The sequence below is a fragment of the Gracilinanus agilis genome, chromosome 5 (assembly GCF_016433145.1).
Source record: "Gracilinanus agilis isolate LMUSP501 chromosome 5, AgileGrace, whole genome shotgun sequence".
NCBI classification, from domain to species: domain Eukaryota; kingdom Metazoa; phylum Chordata; class Mammalia; order Didelphimorphia; family Didelphidae; genus Gracilinanus; species Gracilinanus agilis.
The window spans coordinates 217,795,554-217,814,303 of NC_058134.1; the positions used below are offsets into that span (position 1 = coordinate 217,795,554).

The 18,750-nt window shown below is 42.3% G+C and overlaps 1 protein-coding gene across 3 annotated transcripts in view; it reads right to left on the reverse strand.

Annotated features, from left to right (window-relative positions):
* CYTH4 (cytohesin 4) overlaps nt 1-10,289 on the reverse strand; it is a 36,417-nt gene extending 26,128 nt beyond the window's left edge. For 2 of the 3 annotated variants that reach the window (XM_044679682.1, XM_044679684.1), the window contains exons 1-2: nt 2,131-2,235; nt 419-483 (exon numbers count right to left, since the gene is read on the reverse strand). In XM_044679682.1, the coding sequence (XP_044535617.1) occupies nt 419-483; nt 2,131-2,235 (170 nt within the window). Of the gene's footprint in view, nt 1-418; nt 484-2,130; nt 2,236-10,270 lie in introns of those variants that run through there. The other variant, XM_044679683.1, reaches the window with a different exon arrangement.
* Between the last annotated feature and the right edge of the window lie 8,461 nt (nt 10,290-18,750).

The window sequence follows — 18,750 nt, forward strand, 5'->3', positions numbered from 1 at the left end:
TCTTCCTTCCTTCCTTCCTCCCTCCCTCCCTCCCTTCCTTCCTTCCTTCCTTCCTTCCTTCCTTCCTTCCTTCCTTCCGGAGGAACACTTGAACATTTTCCCTTGCTAGAGTGTGCTTCCTTCCTGGTCCTGGTGTCAAGGTCCTCTGCTGGCCTGTGCTGGCCCCTGGGATCCCAGTGATGGGATCCCAGTGATGGTATGTTCCAATCTTGGGCTTGTGGTCCCTCTTGACCCTCATGGGAAGGTGAGGCCATGTGTTTTCCTTTGTGTCTTCTATACTGTTACCAGCTGCTTATTCCAAACTATTTTCCCCCAGGGGAAATAGAAACCTAATCTACCACTGAACTATTATTGTAACCCTCAAACCACAGAGTTCTACCCTCCCTGGCCCACTCTGCTCCCCCCAACTCCCCCTCACCTCTCTTCTGCATTCTCGAAGCATTCGATCTGGGCAAACACTTCTGCAATCTCATCCTTTAGCTTCTGCTGGGGCAGAGACAGACACCCAGGAGAGTCAGAGACAAAGAGGAAAGAGTGGGGTTAGATGGTGTCCAGGGAGGAAGCTTTGTATGTAATTGGAAGACAGATTTCTCTCTCTGCCAGCTGAGGACCAAGAGATAAGCCTCGTGTTGTTCAGTGTTTCAGTATATCTAAGTCTTTGTGAAGTCATTTCAGATTTTCTTGGCAAAAACTGGAGTAGTTTTCTATTTCCTTTTCTAGCTCATTTTACAGATGAGGAGACTGAGGCAAATAGGGTCAAGTAACTTGCCTAGGCTCACACAGCTAGTAAATATCTGAGGCTGGATTTGAACTCAGGTCTTCCTGACCTCAAACTCAGTGTTTTACTTACTGCCTCACATGGCTGCCCAGTTGTCAGCCTAGAGTTAGTCCCTTTCAGAGTCCCCAGTGGTCCTCAATAGAGTTTTGCCCTTTCTGCCTTTCCAGCCTGATTATACATGACTCCCCACACATATATTTAGACCCAGCCATACTGATCAATGTTTCCTTTAAAACTCAGCTCCAGTGCCATCTTCCAGAGGAGTAACTGTAAGCCCATATTAAACTCTGCAGCTGCTTCTGTCTTCCCCTATGCCATTTTGTATTTATTTATATGCCTTCTGCATATACTTCTATAGGTTCCCATTCCCTCTCTCCTTAGAATATCAACTCCTTGAGGGCAGAGGCCATTTGACTTTTATCTTTGAATCCTCGCTGCCCAATACTATGCCTGGCATACAGTAGGTACTTTATAAATGTTTGTTGATAGGATTCATAGAGCTCATCCAGGACTAAGCGTGAAGGGGAGAGCCTGAGAGATGCTAATATATGAGATAATAAGGACTTTTCAGGTTATCTCAATTTCCATTTCCAGAGCACTCCTGAGTGCATTGCAGGCATGGGGAACAGCCAGGGCAAAGGTATGGAGGTGGGAAATGGGTTGATTAGCAGCAAGTAGGCCAGTATGGCTAGATCAAGAATTATGATCATGCTTAATCCAGAAGGACCCCTCTGTCATCAGTTCATCAAAGGTTTGAGTCTTATACATTCAGGAGCAACCCAGAGGCAGAGGGAATTCCCTTCCATTGGGCGGAGATCTATTTAGGCACCCAAGTTAAGAGATCTGTCCCAAGTTGCCCTCAGAAGCAGTGGAAAAGAAGACAAGCAGCCCTTTCCCCAATGGGCTTCCAGAAAGGGGATCAAGATGATTTCTGGCTCATTCAGAAATGTAGCTACTGCCTGGAAAACAAGTTCTAGCCACAAGGTGTTGACTCCATGCCATGCAGGACACAAGAGCTGGAAAAGACTACAGACGCCATACAGTCCAACCCACAGCTGAATTGCAATGTCCATGGCAACATCTGTGTCAGATGGTCCTCCAGCTTCTGCTTGAAAACCTCCAGTGATAGGTAGCTCGACGCTTCCAGGCAATCCATTACACTGAGGCAGCTCAGACCAACAGGAGGATTTTTCCTGACAATGAACTGAAATCTGCCTCCGTAACGTGATGGGCTGCTTCTGTCTTTCCTAACTCATGAAGCAGAAAGCCTTGGCTCCAGCCTGTGCCTGAGGCTGCGAGCCAAGTCTGGATGGACACCAGGCAGCTACTGACCCCTGGGCAGGGGCACCTACCTGGATGTCCTCCAGAAGCTGTTTCCGGTGCCATTTGATGTTCTGGAATTCCTCAGCTTCATTCTGATTCAGGTCAGGTGGATCTGAAAATAGAGAAAGCCTCATGGGCTATATAGGCTGGGGAGGTCAGAGTTGGCTTATCCCTTATAAAATTGATTAGTAAATTTTCAGCATGAGCATCTACACCTTAGAAATTGATAAATGGGGGGTAGCTGGGTACCTCAGGCCTAGAGACTGGAGATCCTGGGTTCAAATCTGGCCTCAGACACTTCCTAGCTGTGTGACCCTGGGCAAGTCACTTAACCCCCATTGCCTAGCCCTGACTGCTCTTCTGCCTTAGAACCAATATCCAGTATTAATTCTAAAACAGAAGGTAAGGGTTAAAAAAAATTGATAAATGCTTCAAATCAGGTCTTGATGTACTTTTTTGTTGATTGTCTTAAGATTTAAGAAAGTGATGGAGAAGATGTCAATAACGCAGCTTAAAACCTAAAAGTGTGACATTCAAGGGAGAGCTGGCTGTTAAGCATTTGCTTGCACAATCATGGGTATATGGATCATAGAATCTTAGCTCTAGACCTAGAAGACATCTCAGAAGCTATCTGTTCCAATGTCTTATTTTTCAGAAGAAGAACCTGAGGCACAAAAAGCTAAAATGGCTTAAGATCTTAGACCTAGAGTTAGAAGGGATTTCAGAGGCCATCTACTTTAATCCTTTGGTTTTCAAATGAGGAAACTGAGGCCCAGAAAAAAGAAATGACCTGCCAGAGGTAACACAGACAATAAGAATCAGAGGTCAGATTTGAGCCCACATTCTCTTAATCCAGATAGACTCCTAACTGCTAAAGACAGAAGAAAAATAGGTGATGAGGAATTGAAACTTAAATGAGGAAGCAGTAAGAAAACTCCCTAGCTATACTTGGGGAGTTTAGATCAGTAGACCTGGACTAACCAAATCATGACTTAGAAAACTATCAATTAACATTGTCTATGTTGTATTGAATTTTTATACAAAATCATCATGGGATATTGCCAAGCCGTTCTTGGTGACCTTAAAAAGTTAGTGGCGAATGGTAGTGATGGCCTAGGATTATATAGACAGGCAAATGTTAGAGACCTTATCTTAAAGAATTCACTATCCTATGGGCAAGTGAGCTTGACTCTAATTCTTGGGGAAAATTTAGAACAATAATGAAAAGCTTGATGGTGGTGGTGAGCATTAAGAGTCAGCATTGGGTCAGGGTGACAGATCATGGCAGACTAACCTCATTTCTTTATGTGACAGGGTTAGTTGATTAGTTAGGCAGGTGGTAACATGGATTCCAACATCACACTTGCCTGGACCTCTGATACTGTCCTTATGGACAAGATAGAGAGATATAGGCTAGCTGTGGAGGCAACATGAAACATCAGGAGAAACTGGATCCAGATTCAAATTCCAGTTCCAACACTTTTGATCTGTGCAACCATGGACATGTTTCAGAATATCCTTTTCTTATTGAGAGTTCTCAATGGGAGGCAAGTGCTATTATAATCGTTATGGTTTTTACATTGACCAGACTTGTTATTTCATCCAGTGAGGGTGCTCCTCCTTAGGACCTTTCTCTATCAACAATGAAGGTGGGGGAGTAGGTAGGTAGCTCAGTGGATTGAGAGCCTGGCCTAGAGATGGGAGGTCCTAAGTTCAAATTTGGCCTCAGACACTTCCTAGTTGGGTGACCCTGGGCAAGTCACTTAACTCCTATTACCTTGTCACTCTTCGCCTTGGAACCAATACACAGTATTGATTCTAAGATGGAAGGTAAGGGTTTAAAAAAACACAACGAAGGTTGGCACCTTTCCTGAAACTTAGAATCTTAGAGGGGTATTTGGGGTTTAAGGAGGTTAAGGGGTATTCCCAGGGTCACACAAGTAACATGAGCCTTTTCTTGGGGAGGGACTTAAATTCAGGTCTTCTGCAGAGGTGTCAAATGCCTCCTGCAAAATGACCCAAATCAGGTTAAACTAGAATTGGGAAGGGGCAGCTAGGTGGACACTTCCTAGTTGTATGACCCTGGGCAAGTCACTTGACCCCTCTCTCCCATTGCCTAGTCTTTATCCCTCTTCTGCCTTGGAATCAATACTTAGCATTAATTCTAAGACAGAAGGCAAAGGTTAAAAAAACAGAATTGGAAGAGTTGAACAAAATAAATAAAAATACAATACAACATAGATGATGTTCATTTATGATTTTCTAAGTCAATATACTGCTCCCCATAGATTGATTTCTAGTTGGGTTTCTAGAGTCCAAGGCTATCTACATAACCATTAATGACATTCTTTATCTTGAATAAGGAAACTGAGACTTGGAGGTCCAATCGTTTATCCAAGGTCACACAGATTGGGATTCAAACCCAGTTCTTTTAGACTCCAAGTCCAGTCATCTAACCATTGAGCCACCTGTTCTCTTGAACAATAGAGGGCTGTATGAATTTGGATGTGTCTGTAGCTTTATCTTGTCTCCCTGTGAGGCAGTTTGATATTCTAAAAAGAGCACCGAACTTGGGGTTGGGCAGGATGTGGGTTTTAATCCTGCCTATGACACTTAATAAAGGTGTAGCCCAGGACAGTTACCTACACCTCAGTTTCCTTCTCTCTAAAATGGACATAAAAATTCTTGCTCGACATGCTTCATGGAGTACAAGTGAGACAATAATGCCTAGAAGGTGCTTTGCACACTCCACAGGACTATACATGGCGGCTATCATTATTCCAAGCAAGAAACCCATACTCAGAAAAACAAAAACAAAAACAAATTCCAAGCTTTGCTTAGCACTAAGAAAGAGAAAGAGAGGCAAATCAGCAGAGAGAGCATTATCGGATTCCCTCAAGTTCATAGGATGCTTTACCAAATATTTGCCCCTAGACAACCTTGGGAGGTCACAGATTATTATCCTAATTTTACAGATAGGAGTCTGAGGCTCACATCATCATTCAGCCATTTAGTCATGTCTGACTGTATTCCCATTTGCAGTTTTCTTGGCAAAGATACTGGAGTGGTTTGCCATTTCCTCCTCTGGCTCATTTTACAGATGGGGAAACTGAGGCAGATCCAGTGAAGGGACTTGCTCTGGGTCATAAAACCAGTAAGTAGTTGAGACTAGATTGGAACTCCTGAAGACATGAATCTTTCTGATTCCAGACCTGGCACCCTACCTACTGCTCTACCTCGTGAACTGTTCTCAGAGAAAGGCACCCAGCTAGTAGAGTGACGATATTAGACTGTGAGCTCCTTTGAGGAATCATCATCATCTCCTTCTCCTTCTTTTCCTCTTCCATCTCTTTCTTTATATCCCTAGTGCTTAGCCCGGCCCCTGGCACATAGTAGGAGCCTAAATAAATGTTTGTTGACTTGAACACGATAAAGTAGATGGAGTACTGGATTCTGCATTAGAGAGACCTAGGTTTCCAATCCAGCCTCTGACAGGGACCATGGTCAAGTCATTTCCCTCTCTGATCCTCAGTTTGTTTATCTAGAAAATGGGGATGCGTGGTAGAGTGTCTAGCTCATTTGCATGCTTTAAAGTCTTTCTAAACATTAATCATTAAGTCACCCCAAGTGTCAGCGTCATCTATTTTCAGTAGCAGTCCCACCCCAGCGATCCTGGCTCTCCAGGCGCCCAGTCCCTGAACTGCTTCTGCTTTTTCCTTCCTCTTTCCCGTCAGTATTTTTAGAAATCATTTAGTGTGCAAGACCAGTTTTCAGGACAGCTGGAGTCACTTCCTCTTTCCCAGCCAGAGGTGCCCACAGCCCTTTCCCCATGAGAGGGGAGATACCTGAGAGGGGGCAGACCCTTCCAGAGAGGTCTGAGGAGCCAGCACCTCCTGGGGGGAGCCTGGGAAGTGAGTCAGCCTCTCGGCAAGCAGGCCTGCCTGGTCTGTGGGTGCACAGCACCCGGCACACGCCAAGCAGCGGCTTCCTGCGCTCCCTGGGTCTGGGCTGCTCAGCGAAGCTGTTTTCTTCTTTAACCACATCGCTGTCCCCTTCCCTCCCAGCACTGGTCTCCTTTTAGGCCACCTCTAAACAATTCTCTGTGGTTGGGCGCTCTATCTCGCCCAGTGGGTCCCTTTATCTTCCTGTTAGTGGGGGGAGGGGAAGCTGAGGCTCGGAGATGTTTAAGAGATGACAAGAAGGCAGTCAGCTGGGAGGAATGAAAACATCGATGGATTTGGAGGCCAGAGGACTGGCTTTGAATTCTTTGGCTGGGGCTGGCTGCCATGTAAACTTGGGGGAATCAAATAGCCTTTCTGGGTCTCGATTTCTTCTTTTTTTAAATTTCTTTTTAATTTTTAAAATTTAAAACCCTTACCTTCCATCTTGGAGTCAATACTGTGTATTGGCTCCAAGGCAGAAGAGTGGTAAGGGCTTGGCAGTGAGGGTTAAGTGACTTGCCCAGGGTCATACAGCTGGGAAGTGTCTGAGGCCAGATTTGAACCTAGGACCTCCCTTCTCTGGGCCTGACTCTCAATACACTGAGCTACCCAGCTGCCCCCAGGGTCTTGATTTCTTTGCTATCAAATGAAGAGATGGGTGTCTGTTGATCCTAGGGGAATGGGATGCATCTTGAAGAAAACCTTAGGCCTCTACTTTAAGCTTTATATTATAGGATCATACATTTAGAGTTTAGAGATCCCTGAGTCTAACCTCATCATTTGACATAGGAGGGAACAGAGTCCCAGAGCCTCTTATTCTTGCTCACATATCTAACTGGTAGCAGAAATAGCATTTGTAAAAGCAAAAGTGGGATGGGGCAGGTAGGAGGCTCAGTAGATTGAAAGCCAGGCCTAGAGATGAGAGGTCCTGAGTTCAAATCCGATCTCAGACACTTCTTAGAAATGACCCTGGAAAAGTCACTTTACCCCCATTGCCTAGCCGTTACTGCTCTTCTTCTGTGTAACCAACACCTAGTATTGATTCCAAGACAGAAGGCAAGGTTTGGTTTTTTTTTTAAAGCCAAAGCAGAACTTGGAGTCAGAAGACCTGGGTTCGAATCTTAATTCTACTCCTAACTAATTGTGCACTCTGAGCAGGTTGCACCTGGATCTCTCTGAACCTCAGTTTCCTCATGAAAGTAAGAATGACCATTTCCCCTTCACCATGGAGCTGGTGTAATGAAAATGCCCTTGATCTTGAAGTCTGGGGGAGGGGGAAGGGGGAGCTCTTAATGATAGTGTAGAAATTCTGTTTCTTCCCTGAAATCTTCCATTCTAGGTCTCCAAGGTATAGGAGTGATACTGGGTTCTCAGTAGAGTATTCTCTCTAGTAGGTCTCACCTAGCTATCAAGGGTCTATAATTGGGTTAAGTGTGCCAAGACCAGCCTGGAAAGGCTTATTACTACCAGCCATTCTAAGTTTAGTTGCCATGATGAAGTTTCTTGTCAGGAAGAAGATAGGGTAAGGGGCTGTATGACCTTGGTCGGTGGTCCAGTTTTAACTTCTGAGCCCTGAATTGGGCTAAAGAGCTGACCAAGCTGACCCTGTGAGAGCCTCCAAATGGACCTTCCTATGTATTAGGGGGATTGCAGGGACAACTTCGAAGTTGAGTTGCTTGTTCATCTAAGACATGCCTTTGGTATGAACCAACTAAGATTTAGATCTGAGAAGGACCCTAGGAACAATTTGATCCAAACCCTTGTGGATCCCATGGGGAAACTGAGACCCAGAGGCAGATAGATTTTCCTAGGGTTACACAAACAGCCAAGCTGTGATTCGAACCCAGGCCAAAGGCTCATGGATCTAGATACAGAAAAGACTCAGAAGCCATCAAATAATTTATCAGTCAACAAGCACATTGTTTACTATGAACCATATGCTGAACTAGGAACTGGGGATACTAAGACAAAAAGGAAATAGTCCCTGCCCTCAGGCAGTTTGCATTCCAATGTGGGGAACAATCTCTCTCTGTCTCTGCCTCTCTCCATATACAGAGACACACACATGCATAAGAATATATACATATATATGTATGTATATATATAATAAAAGATAATTTTGGGGAGAGGATATATTAGTGGTCTAGGCTAACCCCTTCATTTTATAGATGAATATAAATCTATAAAATGAGGCCCAAGGTACAAGGGAAATCCAGGACTGAGAAGGGAAGGAGCTTTCCCAACTCCTAATCCAATGCCTTTTACACTGAGCCATCTTTCCTCTTTTCTTCTCAGTGGAACACTCATACTACCAGGGGCAAAGGAGCACAGTGATTAGTATTTTGCATTAATGAAGTAATCTCAGAGATGGTGGTAAGAAGATGGTAAGAGTGGGAAAAGGTAAGGTCTAGAGTAGGGAAGCATACATTTTATATTAGTGCCTCAAGTGGATAGGGTGCTGTGCCTGGAGCCAGGAAAAACTGAGTTCAAATCTTGCTTTATGCATTAGCATACATGACCTTGGGCAAGTCATTTCACCTCTATCTAACTTAATCCACTGGATAAGGAAATGGCAAGCCACTCCAGTGTCTTTGCCAAGAAAACCCCATAATAGATTCACAAAGAGTCAAAAAAAGACTGAACAATAACACCAACTATATACACACATATGCATACACAAACATATGTATATAGGTGTACATGGATCATACATTTTCATATATTTATATGTATCTATGTTGTCTCTTCTGAAAGAATATAAATGCCTTGAGAGCAAGGACTGTTCTCTTGTTACCTTTGTGGTCCTAGCACAATGCCAGATACATTTTACAGATAGGGAAACTGAGGTCCAGAGAGGTTGTTAATTGCCAAAGATCATGCAGAAAATAAGTATCAGAAGTAGAATTTGAACCCACATCCTCTGATTCTAAAGCAGAGACTCTTTCCACTACACTGAGGAAGGGAGAGAACAAAGATAAATACATGATGTCCCTAGATAAAGAGAGAAGGGCCCAGTCAAGTGCTCAGAAGAACCTGCCCAGTCAAATTGGCCAGAGGAGGATGGAGATGGGCAAACCTGGGCATTTATTCTATCCTTTTGCTGTAGGGTGGGTCCTGGTCCTTACAGGATTTATTTTTTTTAAACCCTTACCTTACACTTTAGAATCAGTACTATGTATTGGTTCCAAAGCAGAAGAGTGGTAAGGGTGGGCAATGGAGGTTAAGTGACTTGTCCAGGGTCACACAGTTGGGAAGTGTCTGAGGCCACATTTGAACCCAGGACCTCCTATCTCTAGGCCTGGCTTTCAAACCACTGAGCTACCCAGTTTCTCCCCTTATAGAATTTATTAAGACTAGAGGATCTTGGGACTGGGAATACAGGTATTTACTGAATCAGACAAACATCATTCATACTTTGATAATCTTCTGAACCCAGATTAAGTAATTCTTCCTAGTTCTGACATCCCCTGTTCTAAGACTTTCTCCATCTCTAATATTCCAGGTTCTAAGATCCTTTCTACCTTTAAAATTCCCTGCTCTAAGTTTCCTCCTAATTCTCTATTCTATGCTATTATGAGTAAAGTGAACTGTGACAATTGTCTTATACATTAATAAATGCATATTTTTTAAAAATACATAAATGAAGGAATGAATCAATTTTCTTCCTCCTTCTCTCCTTTTCTGCTTTGCAGAGAAGACTCCTATTCATAGACACTCAGAGGTCAAAGGGTCCTCTTTGGAGAGATCTTGTCCACTCTGGACTTAATTAGGAATCTCATCTTAAATCTCTCTCCCAAAGGATACTTCTGCCTCCCCTTGAAGACCTTCATTGATGGTTCCTCTGGAACAACTCTGAGCCCAGTCCTTCTTCATGGAACAGAGCAGACCATACAGCACCCAGAGATAGAGAGAAAAGTAACCTGGACACTTCTCACAATGAAACACTCCCTCCGTCTACTCACCTCCAAGCAAGATTGAGACATTCTTCTGTCTTTTATAGGATCGTGGGATTTGGAGCTGGAAAGGGTGTGAGAGTCTAATTCCCTAATTTTAATGATGAGGAAACTGGGTCCCCAGGGAGGGAAATGATTTGCCCAAGGTCATAGAGCTCAGCTCTCTCCCTCACTTTCTTCCCTCCCTTCATTCTGTTCCATTCTGCTCCATTCTGCTTTTGAGGCTATCAATGCCCACTCTTCAGAACCTGCCCCACTCACTCCAACAGACTTACCTGGATGGCACAAATTCATACTGAAACACCAGAAAGGAAAAAGCCACTCCTGCTTGCGTTGGACTTCTCCCGTGCCTCTGCTTGACCTGGCCCGTTTGGTCTCTTGTGATGGTAGTCTCGATGCCTCTCTGACAAAGGGATGTGTCACCCTGGGTGGAACGTGTTAGTCTCCTTGGGGCTCCAGGCCCCTCCCCTCACCATAGCCAGAGAGGAAGTCCTCAGACTATGTGAAGTTTCAAATTCTGACACTTCCTAAAAACTGCCCCCAAGAAGCCCCCAAGAGCCTTGGGTGCTTTGCATTTTAGCCATTACACAGTAGAGAGAAAAAAAGGCATAAGCATCAGATGAGAAGGGAGTGAGACACACCCAGGAGAAGACTGGTGTTGGTCAAGTGATCTACAGGATGGCTGATCTGCCTTTGAAGGATAAGAGCAAAGAATCCTAAGAGTTTAAGAAATTCTCTAAGTCCCCTTTAAGCTCTCTCGCTCTCGCTCTCTCTCTCTCTCTCTCTCTCTCTCTCTCTCTCTCTCTCTCTCTCTCTCTGTCCCTGTCTGTCTCTGTGTCTCAGTCTCTCTGTCTCTTTGTCTCTCTCTCTCTCAAACCTTCCCTTCTATCTTAGAATCAATACTGTGTATTGGTTCTAAGACAGAAGAGTGGTAAGGGCTAGGTTAAGTGACTTGACCAGGGTCACACAGCAAGGAAATGTCTGAGGTCATAGTTGAATCCAGGACCTCCTGTCTCTGGGCCTGGCTCTCTCTTCCTTGAGTCACTGAGCTGCCCCTCTAAGCTCTCTTGTGACCCTGACATTTATTGTTCAAAGGTTCCTCTGAGCTCTGACTCTTTGAGTTTTAAGTTTTTCCCCAGCTTTGATATTCCATATCCTGAGGTCCCTCAGCCCACTTTAGCATTCCACTTTCTACAACCCTTTCCCACTCTGACTTTCTAATCTCTAACATTCTATGTCATCAGTCCACTCTGATTCCAAATACTCACAAGTATACAACCTGGCCTCCTGCTGATTGACTTCTCCCTCCCACCTGGTTCAAAACTAACCAGTTCCCCCTCGTATTCTGAGTTTCCCCTTTTTATTTTTTAAACCTTTACTTTTTACTTCTTTTAACTTTTAAACCCTACATTTTTTTTTAACTTTTCACCTTCTATCTTGGAATTAATACTATGTAATGATTCCAAAGCAGAAGAGGGGTAAGATAAGGGCTGGGCAATGGGAGTTAAATGACTTGCCCAGGGTCACACAGCTAGGAAGTGTCTAAGGCCAGATTGAACCCAGGACCTCCCATTTCTAGGTCTGGCTTTCAACCCACTGAGCCACCCAGCTGACCCCTGAGTTTCCTTTTTCTTCCTCTAACTCTCAATATGCATATTCTCTAGTGGAAAGGTAGTTGTTGGGGTGGGGCACACACATGCCCCTACTCCTTTAGTGGTCCAGAAGGAAAAAGAGGTCTTTGGTGAAACTCCTGGGGTTTTAGTCAGAAAGGGGAACAGAGGAGCCTTTTAGCCTACACAGGGAGGCGAGAGAAGAGAAAATCAGAAAGAGGAAGAGAAGAGGGGATTCAGCATCTAGGGCTAATGGAGAAAAGAGTAAATTGGATTCACTCCAATCTAATCAGCATCCTTAAATACCTCATAGGAGCAAGATACTATGGTAGGTACAGCTGAGAGTCCAAAGACCAAAGGAAAACAGTCCTTGCCCTCAAAGAACTTCCATTTTTTTGCTGATTATTTTGTTGAAAATAGATGAAGTGCCTGTTGTGTTCCAGGCTTGAGCTTGTTCTTGAGAGATACCAAAATAAAAAATTATGGAGTACTTGCCCTCGAGGAATATACAATATTATAATGGAGGATAGGACATGGAAACAAATTTGTATGATATAAGGCCATAGGAAGTGCCTCATTTTTAATTTCTGGAAGCTTAAATAGGTGCCCTTGAGGAGGGGTTCAGCTTATGTCCAGAGTGAGCATTTAGTCAGCCAACTCAATCAATCATGCCCAAGGAAATATACTAAGAGACTCAAGCTAGAGGCCTTTGGATCAGATCCCTTCCCAGCTGGAAGTGGAATACCTCCATACACCCCTTTACAATATCCAGGAAAAATAGAAACCTACTTGAACACTTCTCATGCCTGGGAGCTCCTCACCTCCTGAGGCAGCCACTTTGGGATAGGCTTGATTTTAAGGAAAATTGTCCCTTCCTTCCCCTCATACTGGCTATCCATTTGTTAATCCGTCAGTTGATTCTGGGATGTCTTGGTCTCCAATCCCTTCTCCAACCAGGCCAATAAAGACTTTCATTTTTATCTAATGTTAGGATGGGCCAATTTTTGCCCAGGAAGGTTGGACAAAGACCACGATAGTGGGCCAATGGGATGTGATTCTAGGTTACAATCTCTGTGGGTCAGTGGTCGCTGAAAGGGTTGAGGGTAACAATGGTGAAAATTCATCTCATCTTCTCTTTCTGGGTATGAGGAAAAGAGACTAGAACTAAGAGTCACAAGACCCTGTGCTTGACTTCTGGCCTTACCACTCCCTGAGTGTGCGGCCATGGGCAAGCCTCTTAACTCCCACTGCCTAGCCTTTATTACGTTTCTGACTTGGAACAATGCTGTGTTGATTCTAAAGCAGAAGGTAAGGGTTTAAAAACAACAAACTATTAGCAGGCATACATGATTAAGAAAGGCAATTTACTAAGATGAAATAGTGAAAACAGTAGCCCCCCCCCATAAACCTGGGGCATACTCTCCTATAAATACACCCAGTATCTCTGGAAAAAATCATACATGAAGAGATGGACTTATCTACCCCACTTTATTTAACCATTTCCAGTCAACGGGGATTCACTACTGTAAAAAGTGCTGCTTGTGGAGATTTTCTTTTTTTGATGACCTCCTTGGGGAATATACTTTCTAGTGAATACTTGTACAAAAATATTTATAGCCACCCTCTTTGTGGTAGCAAAAAAATTGGAAAATGAGGGGTGTCCCTCGATTGGGGAATGGCTGAACAAATTGTGGTATCTGCTGCTGGTGAAATACTATTGTACTCAAAGGAATAATGAACTGGAAAGACCTCCAGGAATTGATGCAGAGTGAAAAGAACAGAACCAGGAGAACATTGTACAAAAAGACTGATACACTGTGGCACAATCAATCATAATGAACTTCTCTACTAGCAGCAATGGATCCAGGACAATTCTGAGGGACTTATCAGAAAGAACACTATCCACATCCAGAGAAAGAACTGTGGGAGTAGAAACACAGGAAAAAAAACATTTCCTTGATCACATGGTTTGTTGGGGATGTAGACTTTAAACCAGTGATTCCCAAAGTGGGTGCCACCGCCCCCTGGTGGGTGCTGCAGTGATCCAGGGGAGCAGTGATAGCCACAGGTGCATTTATCTTTCCTATTAATTGCTATTAAAATTTTTTAAAAATTAATTTCCAGGAGGCTAAGTAATATTTTTTTCTGGAAAGGGGGTGGTAGGCCAAAAAAGTTTGGGAACCACTGCTCTAAACAATCACAGTATTGCAAATAATAATATGGAAATAGGTCTTGATCAATGATACATGTAAAACACAATGGAATTGCTCGAGATGGGAAGGAGAAGGGGAGGGAAAGAACATGAATCACGTAATCATGTAAAAATATTCTAAATTAAATAAATATACTTTGTAGTGGAATCTTGGAGTTAAAGCATATGGACATTTCAATAATTCTGCTCACATCATTTCAAATTGTTTTCTAAAATTATCTTAGTGATTCATAGCTCTACGAATAATGCACTAATGGACTTATATTCTCATATTCCTTTCAACATTGACTATTGTTATCTTTGGTCATCTATGCCAGTTCTCTGGGTGGGAGGTATAACTTCAAAGATATTTTGATTTGCTTTTCTCTTATCACTAGTGATTTCAGGCTTTCAAGAGGTTGCTAATAGTTAGCAATTTTTCTTTTTGAGAACTAATTGGTAGGTCCTGTGATTACTTATTTTCTGGAGAATGACTTTTAATTTAATATATTTCTGAGTTACATATCTTGGATACCAAACCCTTATCCAAGAAATTTGATATGTAGATTTCCTCCCCAATTAACCATTTCCCTTTACATTCTTGATGCATTAATTTTGTTTGCGCAGAAATCTTTTAATTTCATGTAATCAGAATTATCTGTTTTATCTTTTGTGATTGCCTCTAAACCTTGAGCGGTTAGGAATATATCTCATATCCACAGCTGTCAGAGGGGCATAGTCTTTTTATTTTCTATTTTTTTATGCAAAGATCTTTAATATTCAGGTCATGTATCCAGTTTGAATTTATTGCGGAATATGGTGTAAGATGTTGGTCTAAGACTGATTTTTGCCAGACTCCTTTTAATTTTCCCTAGTGATATTTATCAAATAGGGAGGTTTTTTTCCCCAAGTAATTTATATTTGGGGGTTTATCAACATCGGGTTATTGAGTTCCATTATTTCCCAATCTCCCTTGTCTAGTCTTTTCCATTGATTTATTTCTCTAATTTTTTTTTACCAGTACCAAGAGGTTTTGATGACTGTTGCTTTATAATACAATTTGAAGTCTGAAAGTGCTATTTCTTCTTCATTATAACTCTTTTTCATTATTTCCCCTGGCATTCTAGATTTTTTTTTGTTTCTCCAAATGAATTTTGTTTTTATTGTATTGAGTTCTAGAAAATATTCCTTGGTAAGCTGATTGGTATAGCTACATCTGAAAATTAACTTTGGTAGTATTGCCATTTTGTTATATTGGCAAGACCGAGTCATGCTAGCTCTGACATTTTGGGATTAAGTACAGTAAACTTTCATTTCACTTGGAAGCTCAAATAGGAAGAATTTCCCCTTCATTCATCTTCAGTAACAAATTTCCATAACTCTAAGTTCCTGAATGTGTATGTCTGACACATATACATATATATTGTGTGTAGAGGTAGAGATCTACATATATATGAGCAATATATATATGTGTGTGTGTGTGTATATATATATATATATATACATATAATTTTCCCATAGGTACATCTCTCTATCTGAAATTGTTTTTCCTTCTCAGGTATTTTCCTCTCCATCTTTCCTCTTAAAAGCAGGCTTTCTGTAACTATATCAGCCTGCAGTTGAGCTCTGCTCCTTTCTGCCCTTCAGAATGGAAAAGAGAGAGGAAGACAGATTATTTCTATGCCTCTTTTAGCTCATTCCTACCTTCTTGCAACAATAAGATCCTTGGGAGCCTCCTCCCCCACCAAGGGATGTCAAGAGCTTTTCCATCAAACCCATCAGCTCTTACCAGTGGTCACAATCTTTATTATAACCATTTGCACAGCATGCCACAATCATTTTGCAGAAGGGGAAAAATAGATTATTTTTGTCTTTCTTTGTGACCCTAGCAGGGGCCTCTCTGCTCCCCAGTGGGGTAGAAAATAAGCTTCAGAGCACCACTCAGTGGCTAGATAAAGGAAAGGGATTTTGAGGATGTGCCTAAGAACCAGGGAGGTATGTCTACTGGGGAGGAAGAGAAAGGATTCCTATCTCCCTGTCTTTGCAGCATAGTGGTTAAGTGGATAAGTGGGCCTTGGAAGAAGGGAGACTATGGCTTGAATCCCTCTTTGAGGACTTGTCAAAGCTGTTTGATCTTTGATAAATCTTTAACCCTTTGAAGCTATTTCCTAATCCATAAATTAAAAGGGGAGAGGCTGTTTGATTTCTGACTCTAAATCTATAACCTTCTTTTAAAAATTTTTTATACTTCATTTATTTTTTTAGAATATTTTCCGTGGTTACATGATTCATGATTTTTCTCACCCCTCTTCCCTCCCCAGTCTTGGAGCTGACAAGCAATTCTACTGGGTTATACACATATCACTGTTCAAAACCTATTTCCATGTTATTCATATTTGTAGTAGAGAGATCCTTTAACATCAAAACCCTAATCATATCCCCACTGAACCATGTGATCAATTCTATGTTTTTTTCTTCTGCATTTCTGTTCCCACAGTTCTTTCTCTGGATGTGAATAGCATTCTTTCTCATAAGTCCCTCAGAATTGTTCTGGATCATTGCATTGCTGCTAGCAGAGAAGTCCATTACATTTGACTGTGCCACAGTGTATCAGCCTCTGTGTACAATGTTCTCTTGGTTCTGCTCCTTTCACTCTGCATCAATTCCTGGAGGTTTTTCCCGTTCACATGGAATTCCTCCAGTTCATTATTCCTTTCAGCACAAGAGTGTTCCATCACCAACAGATACCACTATTTGTTCATCCATTCCCTAATTGAAGGGCACCCCCTCATATTCCAGTTTTTTGCCACCACAAAGAATGTTGCTATAAATATTTTTGTACTCGTCTTTTCCCTTATTTTCTCTTTGGGGTACAAATCAAGCAGTGCTATGGCTGGATAAAAGGGAAGGCAGTCTTTTAAAGCCCTTTGGGTATAGTTCCAAATTGCCCTCCAGAATTGTTGGATCAATTCACAATTCCACCAGCAGTGTATTAGTGTCCCAATTTTGCCACATCCCCTCCAACATTTATCACTTTCCTTTGTTGCCATATTGGCCAGTCTGCTAGGTATAAGGTGGTACCTCAGAATTGTTTTTATTTTCATTTCTCTAATCAGGAGGGATTTATAACACTTTTTCACGTTCTTGTTGATAGTTTTGATTTCTTCATCTGAGAACTGTCTATTCATGTCCCTTGACCATTTGTTGGGGGAATGGCTTAGAAATCTATTATCTTCTAATAATGTTGATTGACATTGTATAGAACAAGGAACACAACAATCTCCCCATGCAATGTGGGAGGGACAGCCTTCACTACAATGGGTAGAGTGGGATGTTCACTTGGTGCTCCTTACTCCAGTGATCTCCCTGCTCCAGTAAAAAGAAAAATCAGGAGGCCAGATGCTATCACTGGATGAAAGAGACACAAATAACTGGATCTTCTTTAGGCAAGACACCCTGACCATGTCATTTTCTTTCTTTTTTTTTTTTTAAACCCTTACCTTCTGTCTTGGAGTCAATACTGTGTATTGGCTCCAAGGCAGAAGAGGGGTAAGGGTAGGCAATGGGGGTCAAGTGACTTGCCAGGGTCACACAACTGGGAAGTGTGACCATGTCATTTTCAAGGGAAAAGTAGTGACTATTTCTGTCAAGAAGATTACTGACATCCTAAAGTCAAAGTTCAATGAAAAAAGGGCAGCTAGGTGGCTCAGTGGATTGAGAGCCAGGCCAAGAGATGGGAGGTCCTGGGTTCAAAGTTAACTTCAGACACTTCCTAGCTGTGTGACCCTAGGCAAGTGACTTAACCCCCATTGCCTAGCCCTTTCTGCTTGTCTGCCTTGGAACCAATACACACCATTGATTCTAATACAGAAGGTAAGAGTTAAAAAAAAATAAAAGCTCAAAGGTAGCTGGATGACTCAGTGGAATTGAGAGTCAGGCCTAGAAACAGGAGGTCCTGGGTTCAAATGTGGCTTCAGACACTTCCTAGCTGGATGACCCTGAGTCACTTAACCCCCATTGCGTAGCCCTCACTGCTCTTCTGCCTTGGAACCAATATACAGTATTGATTCTAAGATGGAAGGGAAGGGTTTAAAAAAAAAAGGTAAATGAGAAGAAACAGTTCAGAGTGATGAACATCTTTGAAACATCTGTCTTAAATTATGTCTTTGGAATATAAAAGTGGATAACATTGGATTTAGGAAGGATTCAAAGAAAAACACAATATTCACAAAATAGAGGTCCACCATCCTAAGGCAATTATAGAAAGATGAACACTTCCTTGTTGAAAAAGAGGAAGAGAACCTTTTAATATTCTCAGACTACATGATAGACAAGTAAAAAAATTTACAAAAAAAAAAAGATTTCCTGCTCAAATTCCACTTCACAGAACAGTAGTGAAGGCTGATAATATATAGATGTTATTTGGCTTTTCAAAAGTAACTGGTAGTTTCGAGTCTACATCCCCAATCATGTCCTCATCAACCCATGTGTTCAAGCAGTTGCTTTTCTTCTGTGTTTCCACTCCTGCAGTTCTTCCTCTGAATGTGGGTAGCATTCTTTACCACTCCAATGCAACTATCAACAATTTGGAAATAGGTCTTGATCAATGACACATGTTAAAACCAGTGGAAATGCGCTTCGGCCATGGGGGGAGGGAGTCGGGGGTGAAGGGGAAAGTAGGAGCATGAATCATGTAACCATGTTAACTTTTCTAAAAAAATAAAAATTATTAAATTAAAAAAAAAGTAACTGGTAGTTTGCCATCAGATGGAGCCTAGGAAATGGCTAAGATCCAAGAGTGAAACCAAAATGCCTCCCTGATCAACATCCACACTAACTCAATGACCAATTGAGCCTCAGCCCACAAATCTGGGTCCAGCTTGTGGTCCATTTGCTGTGTCTGTGCCAGGTATGGGTACCGAAGGATGAACCGCTTACCTTATCTTGGAAGATG